At 57.7% G+C, this 14,750-nt stretch overlaps 2 protein-coding genes across 2 annotated transcripts; both read right to left on the minus strand.

The window, feature by feature from the left end:
* Positions 1–4,789: 4,789 nt before the first annotated feature.
* On the minus strand, positions 4,790–11,051 carry GCAT (glycine C-acetyltransferase). Its single transcript, XM_065887256.1, has 9 exons — positions 10,803–11,051; positions 9,185–9,315; positions 7,836–7,937; positions 7,218–7,364; positions 6,477–6,631; positions 6,259–6,341; positions 5,892–6,063; positions 5,388–5,509; positions 4,790–5,108 (listed from the first exon to the last, which is right to left on the minus strand). Exons 1-9 carry the CDS (start codon positions 10,999–11,001, stop codon positions 4,957–4,959), a joined length of 1,263 nt encoding a protein of 420 aa, XP_065743328.1. The 5' UTR covers positions 11,002–11,051; the 3' UTR covers positions 4,790–4,956.
* A 1,845-nt stretch (positions 11,052–12,896) lies between these two features.
* On the minus strand, positions 12,897–13,481 carry H1-0 (H1.0 linker histone). Its single transcript, XM_065887942.1, has one exon. The coding sequence runs from the start codon at positions 13,479–13,481 to the stop codon at positions 12,897–12,899; it is 585 nt and encodes a 194-aa protein (XP_065744014.1).
* Between the last annotated feature and the right edge of the window lie 1,269 nt (positions 13,482–14,750).

Here is a 14,750-nt window from a genome sequence, read left to right on the forward strand (position 1 = left end):
CTCCTCATCAGACAGGCACCTGAGGAAGAGAAGCTGGAGTCCTCAGGCAGGAGCCCCCAACTCTGGTTACCCAACTCAGGGGCCTAGTCCCCCACCCCGGGCCTGGCCACGTCCCATGGGCTGGAAGCTGGTGGGGGATGGGGGTGGGGGTGGGGACAGAGACAAAAGTTATCACTGGGACCCACTGTGCAAGCTCCTGACAGAGTCTCATTGGTGTCTAAGGTGGGTTTCTCAATTTCCTGGGGAACACCCCCATAGCCCAGGGCATGAAGGGCTGATTAGGTAGTTGATAGACACCTTCAACCGTGATGCAGGTAAAGACACAGGCAAAGTGGGGTGGGGGGAGGGGCAGCTCCAACCCCAGGAGCTGATTTTTCAATGGGGATCTGAAATACAGGGAAGGCTTTTTTTTTTTTTTGCCACACAACGCGGTATGTGGGATTTTAGTTCCCCGACTAGGGATCGAACCCACGCCCTCCCTGCATTGGAAGGGTGGAGTCTTAACCACTGGACCACCAGGGAAGTCCTAAGGAAGACTTTGGGACATAGGTCAAATTCAGCCAAACATGGGTGACGTCCCTGAGTCATTTGATAGTCCAGTTTAGTGAGAGCATGACAGTGGCACAGCTGGGAGAACCATATAAGTCACTGCCCCCTTTTTACACGTGAGGAAATTGAGGCTCAGAGAGGGGACACGGGAGGCTAATACCACACTTTGAGTGGCAGATCTGGGGCTGTTGCCACCCTGGTACCCTGACTCCAAGGCTGAAGCACTCATCTGAGAGCCTGTAACAGGTAGCGCTTCTGACAATCTGTGCACGCGCGTGTGTGCGCACACACGAGCATCTACGCAAGCTGTGCTCACTCTTACCCCTGCCCCACCCATGGCCCATATCGACTGCTACCTGGGGGTCTCCCTACATGCTTGGACCTCTGGGGTGGCTGGACGTATTAAGGGCAAGGGAGCCAGGCAGGGAGGAGGAAGGAAAGGTGATATCTGTGTCTCCCACCCCAGCATGCAGCAGGTCCCCGCAAGGCCCAGGATGGGCGACACCTACCTCAACCCTGGGCACTGGGCTCCTGCTTGATCCTGGGCGAACCGGCCAGGCTGAAGCTGCCTCCTGGCTCGGTGGCCACCCCTTGGTGCCTACCTGCAGGTACAGGTCTGCCTCCCAAGGCTCCCTCCTCTCCTTGGCCTTCCTCTGCTGAGCTGGACTTGGGCACTCCTTCCGAAGAAGTAGCCACTTCCTCCTCATTCCCTGATTTCCCCCAGATGGCATGCTCTTCTGTCCGGCTCTCCTCTGCCTCTCTGCGTTGCTTCTGCCTCTTTCTGCAGCGAGTAACCCATTGATCTCGCTCTCTGAGATTCTCGCTTTGTAGTTAACCCCTCTGTGCCCAGGGCCCAGTCCATTCCTGGCCCTCTCACCTCCTGTGGTCCTGCTTCCCCATCGTCTCTGCTCCCTGCTCCAAGAAGGGCTCCAACCGAAGCTCAGAAGGGACCCCTAGTCTTTTTTTTTTTTTTTTTTTTGGCCGCGCTGTGTGGCACGTGGGACCTTAGTTCCCCGACCACCCCCTGCACTGGAAGCGTGGGGTCTTAATCACTGGACCATCAGGGAAGTCCCGGGACTCCTAGTCTTGAGTGGGGTGGGGTGTCCTATGCTAGGAATCCAGGAGCCCCTTTGCTGCAGACTTCAGATAGAACTACTCTTCCTGGCCCCTGAGACCCACCAGTTTCCCTAAGATTGTTCTAGGGGTTCAGTCTGCCTGAAGCCTGCAGGGCTTATGTGCCTGTCCAAAGAGTCTGGCTTTAGCCTGAGAGGAATGGGGAACTAGAGGAGGTTCTAGAGCAGGGACAGGACCTGCGCATTTATTGTGTAATTAGTTTATTACGGCCTGGGGTTAAAAGGATGAATAGAAGGGGAGCGGTTTAATGAGTGAGCCATTAGGAGCCTCTTGTCCAGGCAACAGCCGAAGAGGTTACTAGGTCTCGGTGAATGGCTGTATCATTCAGTCATGGGGTTCTGGTCTGGACCTCTTGGAGGAGTGGGCCACATGGCCACATGCTTCCAGAGGGTTAGAGGCCAGCACCCGGGGTGTGAGGTGCATTGGATTCAGCAACAAGGTGGTTGTTGAAAACTAGACAAGTGTAGTGGGGCCAGGATGCTGTCTGTAATGAATTAAGGGAGAGGAGAGCTGGTAGGCACGGTGTGGTGTCTTTCTAGAAGCTGGGAGGGTGGGGCGAATGTCAAGAAGTCTGTGAAAGGGGAGAGAAAACAGTCCGAGGGGACGCTGATGAAGACAGGACTTGTAACCAAGGCCTCAGGAGCCGGGAAGAGACTCTTCAGAACTGGCTTCCCACGGGCCCTGGGATTTTCACCAGTGCTCAGGCACCTCTAAAGCCTCATGTCACCCATCCCAGATGCAGCGCATCCCCCAATTTCTGGAAGCAGAGACTCACTGAATTGAAGATATTAGGGATCATACCTAGATTCTCCAAACCTGAATTCAGAGCTATCAAAATTGAATTAAGGAATTAGAATCGTAGAATCGTGTGATCTCTGAAGAGCAGAATTGTAGGATCCAGACTTGGTGTGGTGGGATTTAAGAATTTAGGGGTCCACAACCACCCTGTATGAAAGTAATGCACTGTTAGATTCCCAGAAGCCTGGACTCACGAATGTGGCAGGCCTGGACCCTGAAAGCCCCGAGGTCCCTGACACACCGTCCCTCCGCTTGGGAGCCCCCAGCCCACCATGTCCCTCCTTGTTGGAGGCTAAGCTCTGGACGGGCAGGGGCGGTACTAGGGCAGAGCTCCCAGCAGCAGCAAGGCTGAGCTGCTGATATGATAGCAGAGGAGGAGGGAGTATGGTGGCAACCAGAGAGACCACCTGTGGGGAAGGCAGGAAGGGCGCCTCGCTATGGCCCGAGTCCCAGCGGGCCCCAGGCACCCGTCTTCCCTTGCTCCAACTGCTGCTCCTGGTGACTATGGCCTTGAACCCTGTACCCAACGTAGAGGACAGATGATGGGCCTTGGGAGTGGTCCCCAGAGACCCAGGCTCTGCAGGGTGTGTAAGTGCAGCTTGTCCGCGACTGGCCCTCGGCCCTATAGCCTGTCTTGGCCTCTGGCGATGACCAGTACGTGCCCAAGCCCAAGCATGTGTGCCCAGGGCTGCCACTGCACCTGCTGGCACCTCCTATGAGCCCTCTGGATGGTGGCGGAGGAGCTGTGCCGCGGCGGACCTGGGCCAGCACAGCTCCACACGCTGAGCCGAAAGCTGGCTGATGATGTGGTGCTCTACCGCGACCAGCTGGCCCACGGTGTCGAGGCACCGCCACCGCCCCACAATGTCAGCGGCGGCGCCTGGGAACTACAGGCCGCAACGGTGCTCGCTGTGCGCCACTGGCTGATGGACCTCACCTAGGTCCACCTTATCTCAGCCTCACCTTCTGCGATTTGTCACCCCGTGGCTGCTCATGGCCACCCACTATGACCTGCCACCTTGAGCAGACCATGCACGTCAAGCTGCTGGCTTGGCCAGGGGCTGGCACCAGGCTGTGTGTACTTGCTGCTGTAGGAGTGCACCTAGTGCCTGATGCCCTACCCGTGTCTGTGCCCCTGATGTGGCCACAGCAGCTCCCTCCCCTGGGGCTGCATCCCCTAGCACCCCGAACTCCTGGACCCCAGCCTCAAGCTCCTCGGGATCACAGGCTAGGATTCTCAGAATCCCAGCATTAAGATCCTAATGGATTGGGCCAGAGCTCACCCAGACTGTCCATCCCTAGACACCCAGGCTGAAGGGGGGGCTGGGGATGCGGGGCGCCAGAAACATGGTCCCATCGTTAATGAAGCGCCTTTTCACCCTCCCTGCCCTATCGCCAGCAAACTACGAGCTTCCCAAGCCCACAACATGCTGAGGCTGGAGGCGCAGTGACTCAGAACCCATCCTTTACCCCCACCAGGTGCCCGTAAGGCTGAGGTGGGGAGGGCAATGGAGAGAGAAGCACCACGGGTTGCGACTGCGGGAAGGGGACAGTCATCTTCAGCAGGGAAGCAGCGAGCCATTGTCGGGGGCAAGGCAGGGTGGGGCCTTGCCTGCGGGGCTGTAGCAACAGCTGAGTCCGAGGCCAGAAGTCTGGAGGGGGCGGGGCGATAGCAGAGCCTGAGCTCGCTACGCCCCCTGGCGGCTGATCTTCAGACCAGCAGGCCTCGGGAATACGGAAATGGAAAGGGCCCGATACCAATATAACAGCCGCTCTTGGTACAGCGGGGGAAACTGAGGCACACACGGGGGAGGAGCCTGCCTAAGGCCACAGAGGCAGGAACAAAGTGGGCTAGAACACAGAGTTCCAGACCATCGGGGGCCTCTCCAATAGCGACAGACAATCTTTCCTCTGGGGCTGAATCTTCTGCTTCTCCCAAACATGGGTTTGGGTGCCCAGCCCCTTCTTATCTGGGCAGCTGTAGGCCATCCTTTGGATATGCAGCAGAGGACGAGGCGTCCACCAAGGCTGCAGAGTAGGCGGGCGGGTGGCGCGGGAAGGGGCCTGCAGGGCTGGGGCTCAGCTGCCCTCGACAGCGGGAAAGAATCCAACGGAGCCAAACAGTGGCTCCAGCCTCTATTACCCGAGCTGCCTGGGTCCCATCTTAATCTGGGGGAGGCGGTCAGCTCTTAGATCTATCACAGTCCTCAGGAGCTGGCCCTCAGAGCCCCAGCTCCTGCCGATTCTTCGACCAGCGCAGGACTGGGGCTGCTCCGAGAGAATAAAGCAGACCAACACGTCACAGCCAATTTCCACACTGTTACTTCACACTCACAGCCACAAGCACAGGCCTCACCCCAGCCTGGCCCCAGGACTGACAGAGTTCAGAGCCTCTGGCCTGGGCTGGTCAAAGGCCCCCCTCTCTGTCACTGTGGACGGAGGGGGACCTTGGCTCTGCTTGTCACTACCCAGGACTCAAGGCAGTGCCCCGTGCAGCCGCCCCACCTCCACGAAGGCCTCCACGCAGCGGTCAATGTCCTCCTCGCTGTGCACCGCTGAGATCTGGACCCGGATCCGGGCCTTGCCCTTGGGGACCACGGGGTAGCTAAACCCGATGACAAAGATGCCTGGGAGGGTAGAGAGAGTCAACCTGGGGCTCACCAGAGCCAGACAGGCTTTTGGGGCATGATATACAGCTCCTCCTTTTCTGAGGACCACAGAGGAGAAGGGAGCTGCCCAAGATCTCAGACATGGGACTGCCTCATGGCCTAGGGTTTTCAAGCTTGGACAGACAGCTGGTCTAAGAGGGGTAGTAGAGCAGGGGGAAGGGGGGTATTCACAGTCTAGGGGTTCCCTCCTTTTCTTTTAGGACCCACAGCCACTCCTCATGCCCCGGCCCCCTTTACCTCTCTTCAGCATGTCATCCGCCATGCAAGAGGCCAGCCGAGCATCACCCAGCATCACAGGGCAGATGGGGTGATTGGCTCCCGAGATGGTGAAGCCAGCAGCCTCCATCTTACTGCGGAATCTGCGGGCACAAATTGGGTGTCACAGGGAGCTGGGGGGCTGTGGAGCAATCACACCCTCTCCTGATGGGCATGTGACCCAAGGTTTGTGGCCAAGTCTGCAGGAGGGACCAACAAAGACAGAGATGCAGACCCAGAGAGGCAGATGGGGAGCATTTGCAGAGAAATGTGCCAGGAAATGGAAGGAAGAGGCAGAGAGAAGAGGGAGCTGGGCAAGCAGGCAGTCCTTGGCCTAGAGAGCCGAGTCCCAGTGCAACCCGCTGGGGAAGTGGGGTGGGCAGAGGCAGAACCCGTAGGCAGGGAGCTAGGGCCTGCGCAGGCATGCAGGGCAGGCCCTCACCAGCTTCCTCGCCCCCGCTGGCCCCACCCTGCCCGAGACCGCACCGCTGGGTCTTGGCCGCCATAGATTGGATGATAGCGTTGCTCTCCATGAGCAGGTCCAGGGCCTTGGAGGCACAGCCGACGACAGCAGGTGGCAGACTGTTGGAGAAGAGGTAGGGCCGGGCACGCTGCCGTAGCAGGGACACCAGGGACCCAGGCCCTGTAGTGTAGCCCCCTGAGAACAAGGACAGAGGTGGGGATGGAGGGGGGCAGTCAGAGGCCAGGAGCCAGAGCTTACCCCATGCCCCTCCTGAGAGGACAGTCCCCGCTGTTTCCTTCCCTGCAGCCCCAGGCCTCCCCTCCCCACCTTCCCTCTTCCAGGGCCCTGCACGTAGATGAGGGGAGCCCAGGGGCACAAGCCTGTAGGCACCTGACGCTCCGCCCAGCGCCTTCCCCAGTGTGGAGTTGACGATGGTGACCTGGTCCATCACGCCCAGCAGCTCATCTGTGCCCCTGCAAGGGAAGCTGCCACTGCCACCACTGGCCACCTGAGTGCCCAGGATCACGGATTGGGCTTGGGGGCTGGCCTCCCGGCTTCCCACCCGCCCTGGAGTCCAACCCAAGGCCTCAGGTGCCGTGTGCTCTCACCGTCCTGTGGCTCCCAGGAAGCCAGTGGCGTGGCATTCGTCCACAAAGACCAAGGCACCATATCGAGAGGCAAGGCAACAGATCTCCTGCAGGGGTGCGATGTCGCCATCCATGGAAAAGGCCCCATCGGTGGCCACCAGGCGCAGCCGATGTCCCTGCAGGGAAGATACAGAAGGTGGCCGGTACCATGAGCTGGGCCAAACCACTCACTCTCTGCGCCGCTCGGGGCTCTAAAGGCTCAGCTCGCCCAGCGCCCAGCACAGAGGTGAGCACATAAGCACCACCATGTTGAAGCTGGTACATCCTCTCCTTCACTGGGGCCTCTCTGCGCTTTACCCACCTCTTCCAGGGCAGTCTGGAGCCACACTCAGCACTGGGCAGGAAGAATGTTCGCAGCCTCCTCTCCCAGAGGGCAGGATGGGGTGTGGCCAGTTCTGCCCATAAGCTCATCCCACCCTTATGCCCAGCAGGGGACTGCCATGCATAAGGTGCTTACTAAAACTCAAGGCAGTATTATGCAACGGAATAAAGCTTTGGGTCTGAGGATTTGGGTTCAAATCTTGGTTGTTTCGAACTTTCAGGCTGTTTGTCTGTGAGTGAGGAGTTGGCCTCTGTAAGCCTCGCTTCCCTCACCGGGGGGTGGGGGTGGGGGTGGGGGTGGGGGGGGGTAGTGCTGGGTGCAGCAGCAAGACTGAGGATAAGCCCAGTCCTGGCCCCTAGAACCGCTAGGCCTTGCCCCACCTGGGCCTCCTGCAGCTTGGCCTCCAGATCGGCCATATCCAGGTGGCGGTAGCGGTACTTGTGGGCCTTGCACAGACGGATACCATCGATGATGGAGGCATGGTTCAGCTCATCCGACAGGACTGCGTCCTCCGGGGTCAGCAGAGCCTGGCAGAAGGCAGTTAGGAGTAGAGCCATCACCCAACCACCCTGGGGCTCTCCCTCCCTTATGACTCCCCCTTAATCAATATTTCACTGCCAACCAGGGCATTCTCCTGGGCAGGGAGGCCAGGAGCCCTCTGCTTCTATCTTGGTCCCCAGAGCCCCAGGACTGGGCTGAATCAGGGCCTTTGCTCTAGCCAAAGGAGATGAGAACATGTTTGGTGAATGTGTGGCCCCTAACACCCTCAGCCTTCCAGCTGAAGGAGGTTATCCTCCAAATGCCCTGGAAGCTGGCCTCCCTGTAAGCCCCAGGATTCCTCCTGGAGACCTCCTGGCCCAACCTTGGCCTCAAAAGAAACAGACACTGGAGCCTCTCGGCGTGGCACTGGGCATCCAGCCAAGTTCTCCGGACTGCTCACTCCCAAGCCTTCCACAGCCTCGCAGGTCTCACCAACTCCCACCCGTGGCCTCACACACCTCAAAGAGGCCGGCGTTGGCATCAAAACAGCTGGGATAGAGGATGGCGTCCTCCCGCTGGTGGAAGCGGGCTATCTTTGCTTCTAGATCCTTGTGGATGCTCTGAAGTAAGTGAGTGAAACAGGTGTTAACGCCTTCTGGGCCACTTGGGACAAGTCCTGGGGACAGAGGCTCACAGGGCCACAAACAGATCCTCCTCCTACTTTTTGCACCACAAGGTTCACCCAGAGCCAACAGGAGTCTGGCACATGGTTCCCACTGAGGAATTAGGGGCCCACTAGGCGCCCTTCTTCCTGGTTGGGTCTTCGTTTTATAATGGGGGTTTGATGGTAAAATTACGGGTGCTAATGGCAAAGGAAGATGTGTCTCCCCGATATCAAACTGAGTGCCTTTGTTGCTTAATGGCAAAAAAGAGGATTACATAAGTAACTCTAGGTTCATTTGGGCCTCCATTTCTTAGATTTGAAAGCTGTCCAGTCTAAAGTGCCCTGGATGGGAGTCAAGAGTTCCATTCATTTCACCTTCACCTTTCCGAAAGGACAAGTAATAATAATCACAAGAACTCAGAAGCACTGACTCTTGAGCTAGGCCATCTGGGTTCAAATCCCACCACAACAGGCTGTGTGGCCCTGGGCAAGTCACTTAATTTCTCTGGGACTCAGTGTCCTCACCTCTATAACAGGAGCAAAAACAGCACTTATCATGTAGGGTTATTATACGCATTAATGAGTTAATATTTGTAATGTCCTTGAAACAGCACCTGACTCATAGCAAGCACTGGAAGTTTCATGTTTATAAAAGTTCATTTTGTAACATTTACAAAATAAAATTAATAACCAACATTTACAGAGCACTACTATGTGCTAGGCACTGTTCTAAGCATTTTTACATGTATTAACTCTTTGATTTGGGATAATTTTGTTAAGTAAAATTATCCCTACTTTACCAATGAAGGCATTGAGGCACAGAGAAGTTAAGACACTTGCCCACAGTACCAGAACCAATAAATGGTGCTGGGAACTGACAGCAGGCAGAATAGCTCCGGAAACCTTAATCTCAATCCCTGCCTTCTCTTCTTCCTTTCCCAAGGAGGAACAGGTGTAAGGAGCTCTGTTTTGCAGGTGGGGAAATGGATGTTCAGAGAGGGAAAGTTTCTTGCCCAAGGCTTCACAGCAAAACAGAAGCCTGAACCCAGCCTTTCTAGTGGACAGCTCTAGTGGGATGAGCTGAGCTGCCTAAACTAGCCCTGCTAACGGCAGAAGCAGACATCTGGAGTCAGCGCCCAACGCTGGGGACCACCCCCCTTCCTCCCCCGCCCATCCCCGGCCTGGGCAACACCTACTGTGTACCTGGGTGCCACAGATGAAGCGGACAGAGCTAAGGCCAGCTCCAAACTCCTTCAGGGCCTGCAGACCTGCCTGGATGACCTCGGGGTGGCTGCTCAGGCCCAAGTAGTTGTTGGCACAGAAGTTAAGGATTCCTGAGGTGGAGGACGGGGGAACGGACACAGCAGCTCAGGGCCAAGAAGGGCCTGGAAAGGTGTCAGTACTAGGCCCTGGGGACTCAGAGAGGACATGAACCTGGATTCACCCTTGAGGAGGCAACAACTACACAGTATAGTCTGTTCTGGGGCAGAGGCCAGGATGGGGAGCTGGGAGCCCCTCGGAAGCACCAAATCCAACAGCTACAGGAGAGGGAGGGTTAGAAAATGACTCTCAGGGCTACACCTTGAAAGATGAGGAGTTTAAACTCTGGCTTTGGATCACATTCACCCAGAGGAACCAGCCCTTCCTCACTGGCTTCTTCTGTCCCTGAAGACCACCAACACCCCTCATCTGGGCCTTGGTTTCCTCGTGGGTAAAAGAAGAGGGCTGCGTCAGACGCCTGCCTCGGTCCCCAAACTCTACACAGTTGACTTTGCTGCCTGGTACAGAACTGCATGCCCAGCAGGGTTGCCTCTGAGACCTTGACCCCTGAATTATAAAGCCCAAAGTGAACACAGGTGACCCGGGGAGGAAACTAAGGCTTCAAGAGGGCAAGGTTTACTCAGCTTGGGAGAGGCAAAAACACGATGAGAACCTAGGTCTGCTAATTTTCCATTTTCTGCCCTGCTCCAAGCTTCCCTGGGGAAAGGTAGAGAATTCCTAGGGCCTCTGTTTTTCAAATGAGCACAACAGCCCCAAGGATTCCATGCCTACTTCCTTGGCAGAAGGCAGTTTGGGGGGGGACTGTCTGTAACCAGCACCCACCTGGGGTCTGGCACAGACAAGATGGGCAGTGACCACTGATGAGACAGAAACCAGGGAGGCCTGGTGGGCCAATTCATGGTGTGACTTCTGCAACAGCCCTTGAGCCCCCTGCTCCCTGTGATTTTGGCCAGGAGGTTGGTCTCTAAGGCCATTTAGCTGACCTTCCAGCTCCAATATACCAGAAGATCTAGGCCAAAGCCCAGCTCCGCCTGCAGCTAGCTGGGGGCTTTTAGGCAAGCCACTTCACATTTCTGAGCGTCAGCTTCTTCGTCTGTAAACGGGATTAGTCGTTCCCACGTTCTGACGTGTGCAGGAGTCCACGTGAAGCAATTAGCAGAAGCCTGAACAAAGCAGCAGCTCCGGAAATGCGTGATTTCTTGTTGCCCCCTTCCTACCACCCTTCTTTGAGCGGTACGGTGGGAGCCAGCTGTCTCTCTTTGTTTCTCACGTTTTCATAGGGTTGGATCGATCCAGCCCTGCCCTCTAAGCCAGAAAGGTGCTCAAAGGGCAAATTACCTGCCTCCGTGGAAACTGGTCTAACCAGGTTAGAGTTAACTGTGGGAAGCGGCAAGTCGGTCTGATAGACGGGAAAGGGTCCAGCGGCTACGTGTGCGCTCCCGCCCGCCCACTGCCTCCAGGACCTCGCATTTCAGCGAAAGCCTCAGAACGGCCCTCGAACACCCGGCCAGGTCTGAGGATTCCCAGGAGGGGGAGTTACCTCCGGAGATGCCGTCCACGTGGATGCGCGGCCCCTGACGGGACGTGATGACCCGCTCGCTCTTCCAGGTGCCAGCTCCGCGGATGCCTTCCAGTTCCTCCTCCAGGACGCCACGCAGCTGAGCCAGCGCTGACTGCGCGCGGTGGCCGCAGGGTGCCCCGGAGAGCGCAGCGCGGAAGACGCGGCCAGCCCACATCATGCCCACCTCGCCTGCCCGCTCCCGGCCTTGCGCACTGCGGCCGCGGCCTGATCACGTGGCGGGGGCCGGGCTCCGGCAGCCAATAGGAGTGAGAGGGGCTCAGCTACGGGGCAGGGGAGGCGGGGCCCGGGATAGGCGGGCGGGGCCTGGCGGGATCTGCAGTGGACTAAAGTGAATTGATTTGTAAGTTGAGACTGGAGCTGTCCGTGTGGGGGGAGGGGAGGCGACGGGGGTTGGAAGGCAAGTCAGGGCCGGGCCCACCAGACCCCCACCCCATTCCCATGCCCAGCCTCCACACCCACCTCTCGGAAGGTTAGGGGATGCCCTCTGGACGCCGGAAGCAGACACCTAGAAGCAGGCTGAGGCATATTCCGTGCGCTCCGGCCCTAGCGTTTCCCGGGTTTTGTTGAGCTCTTGGAACCCTCCCCGGTTCTCAGGTACAAACGCCCCCCGATTTCCCCCACTGCTCGCCAGTCCAATTGCTCCGCATCTTCCTCCAGTCTTAGAAGTACGGAAAAACACATCGCTCAGGTTTTTCAATTTTATTTTAAAGTTTGAAAATTACAAAGACAGCAAATTCTTCCAGGCACAAATAACACTTGTTTACAAACAAAAAGGAGGCGGGGGGGGGGGGGGGACGCGCAATTGCACGTTTTTCTGTTTTATTAAAAACAAGGGAAAGACGACTGTACAGGTTTTTTCTCCCAGCTCCCGGGTGTGAAACGTAAGTACTAGCCCTAGATATGTATATATACATATACACACACATCACACAGACCTAGCTCTCTACAACTACTTAGCAATTCAAACTCGACTGCAGTATGTCTTACTGTCCACTCCCCTCCCTCCCCTCCTCCCCCATCTACAACTACTTATAAAAGACTCAGAAGTAAAGAGGTCGGGAGGTTTTTAAGTGGTGGGCAGCAGGGCTGGAGCCCCACCAGACTGCTAAGCAAAGCCACCTCTTGTACAGGAGGAACCAAAAATCAGGGGAAAAGCAAAAAGGTCCTCCTAGGATACAATCCAATTGTGTGAAAAAACCCAAGTTTCAACAGGGCACACTGAGGCACTTGGCTGAATGGCTCTCCACCCTTCCCCCAAAGTTTCCACTCCTGTTTAACAGGAGACTTTCGGAAGCCAAAGACCACCCCCCACCCCCACCCCCCACTTCCAGTGGCTAGTTTCCAGCTGACTGAGAGAAGCCACAGTTTCTCAGGCCAGCTGTCACTTCAACCCCCTCCACGTCTCTAGGACAATACGGAGGCCACTGGGGCAGACTTAACAGAAGTGACAAGGAAACTGGATTTGGACGCCCCACTGCTCACCACTGGGAGGTGGAAGCCAGCCTAGAGAGGGTATTTTTTCCACCTCCCTCCTCTGCCGTCCAGCTGCTGCCACCCCTCTCCTCCGCGCCTAGGTTCTGAAACTCTCACAAGCAGTGCTCAACTTAAAGAAAACTCGATGGCCTCATAGGTATTCCTACAAACCTTACAATTCCTGGGCTCGCTGTCATCTAGCCTCAAGAAGCTGCCTTGCCCATTCTCCCCCTCCCCACGACTTTGACCTTCAGAGTGAACCAGCCATCTAACTAAACAAAACACAGAAACCCACCCAAATCCCCAAACCCATAAGCATATTAGTAACAAATCAACAAAACAAAAATATAAGTACATTCTCATCATTACAGAGATGAGATTTGTTGTTGCTGTCCTGGCATGATTGGTTAAGGAAAAATGAATTATTCCCTAATTTCTGAGGAATACAAACTGTCTCTTTATAAAGTCAGAAGGAAAGGGGGCAAAGGGTTGCCGATGAGGATCAAGAGAGAAGAAAGGAGAAAAGTATTTACAGAAAATAGGAGACAGGCAGGAGTGTCCACAAGGAGAGCCTCGTTGTCACTTCTTCTTGCCGGCCCTCTTGGCACTGGACTTGGCTTTGGGCTTCACTGGTTTGGCCTTCTTAGGCTTGGATGCCTTGACTGGCTTGGCTTTGACAGTCTTGGGTTTTTTGGTTTTCTTGGGCGTGGCAGCCGGCTTCTTCTTGGCCTTCTTGACTGGGGTGGCTTTGGGCTTCTTACTTGGGGCTTTAGAGGCAGCCTTCTTGGGCTTGGCGGCCTTCTTTGGCGTGGCCACCTTCTTGACTTCCTTCTTCGTCTTCTTGAAGGCCACTGACCTCTTGGGCTCGTCGCTCTTGGCCAGCCGGAAAGACCCCGAGGCACCCACGCCTTTGGTCTGTTTGAGGACCCCAGTGGTGACCAAGCGCTTGATGGACAACTTGATCTGGGAGTCGGCGTTCTCACCCACCTTGTAGTGGCTCTTGATGTACTTCTGGATGGACTGGCGCGAAGAGCCAGCACGGTTCTTCTCCGCCTGGATGGCAGCCACGATCATGTCTGAATACTTGGGGTGGTCTGTGGACTTCTTGGAGGCCTTGGCCCTCTTGGGCTTGGCCGCAGGGGTGGATGTGGAGTTCTCGGTCATGGTGGCCTGCCTGATCCTGCTGTTGAAGAAGGCACCTTCCAAAGGGCCAGCCCTCGTCGGAAGCCCAGGAAAGCCTGATTCGGGATCTGCTCTGGTGCCTCTGGCTCCCAAGCCAGTCCGAGGCCGTCTCTCGGGGACCTTGCTCGGGTCGCGGGGGGCACTCGCTGGGCCGGGTCTGCGTGGCCCAGCCTCGCCGGTCTGTCGGTCGGTCTCGGCGCCCGGGTCTGCCTCCGCCTCCGCCTCCTCTGCCTCCCTTTTCCCAGCTCCGCGTCTGGCGCTCGGGCGGCGCATCCGGGTATTTAGCGGCGGCGGGCGGACCGCGGTGAGGACAGGGCTGCTGGCTGCCTGCTCCCGGCCCGGAATGGCGCCGCGCCGCCGCCATCTGTGTTTCTTCCGCTGAGCAAATCCGACCTTTCCCCCCGGCCCGGGCCTTCCCGCTCCCCGCCGCCGCCCGGGGACGCTGCCTGGCTCTCTGGGCTCCCCCACCGGGCGTCCCGCCGGCCCGGCCGCCGCCCCCCGCGCCCGCCACGCGCCCCAAACGGCGCCAAGGACCGCTGGCGCGCCGGCACATTTCCCCTTTGCCGGGGGCTGGCTCTGCGGGGCGTGGGAGCCCCGGTGCGGGAAACCCCCCGTAGCAAAGCTCCCCCATGGGGCTACCGGGGACCCCGCTCCCGGCCCGCGGCGGGACCCCCCAGCCCGGCGGAGCGGCCCGAAAGCGGCCCCAACTAACACACGCGGCCCCGAGCCGGGCGACTCCCAGCCGGGCCGAGCCGGGACAGGGGGGAGGGGTCCCTCCCCCGGGGTCCGGTCACCTCTCGGGGGTCATCCCGCCACCGGGCCCCCCGCACCTCTACCCTCTCTCTGTCCATGGGGCCCCTAAGCAAACTTTCCCTGGAAGAGTTGGAAGGGCACTTTCAAACTTTGTCCCTTCCCCCTCCTCTGTCTTCGCTCCCCCAGCGCGCCCCCTGACCTCTACGTCGGGGTTCTCTCCTGAGACCGAACCCCGAATGCTGCCCGGGTCCCCTGAGGGAATGAGGAGGGGTCTCCGCGCCGCCTCTTCTCCTCAAAGACCCCCACATCCTCCATATGTCCTAACTGAGAATTCATTTATAGTCCTCCCTCAGCCTAGGAGTTTTGGGGTGTCAGAGACAGAGCTCGCTGCCCCTACCCCTAGGGCCCAGCCTGGGGATCCAGTCCCCCTCCCAAGGCTCCCTGAAGGCAGTGAGGGGGGCGGTCCACAATGAAGGAGCTGCCCCGCAGGCTCTAACC

Source organism: Phocoena phocoena, chromosome 11, assembly GCF_963924675.1.
Source record: "Phocoena phocoena chromosome 11, mPhoPho1.1, whole genome shotgun sequence".
NCBI classification, from domain to species: Eukaryota; Metazoa; Chordata; class Mammalia; order Artiodactyla; family Phocoenidae; genus Phocoena; species Phocoena phocoena.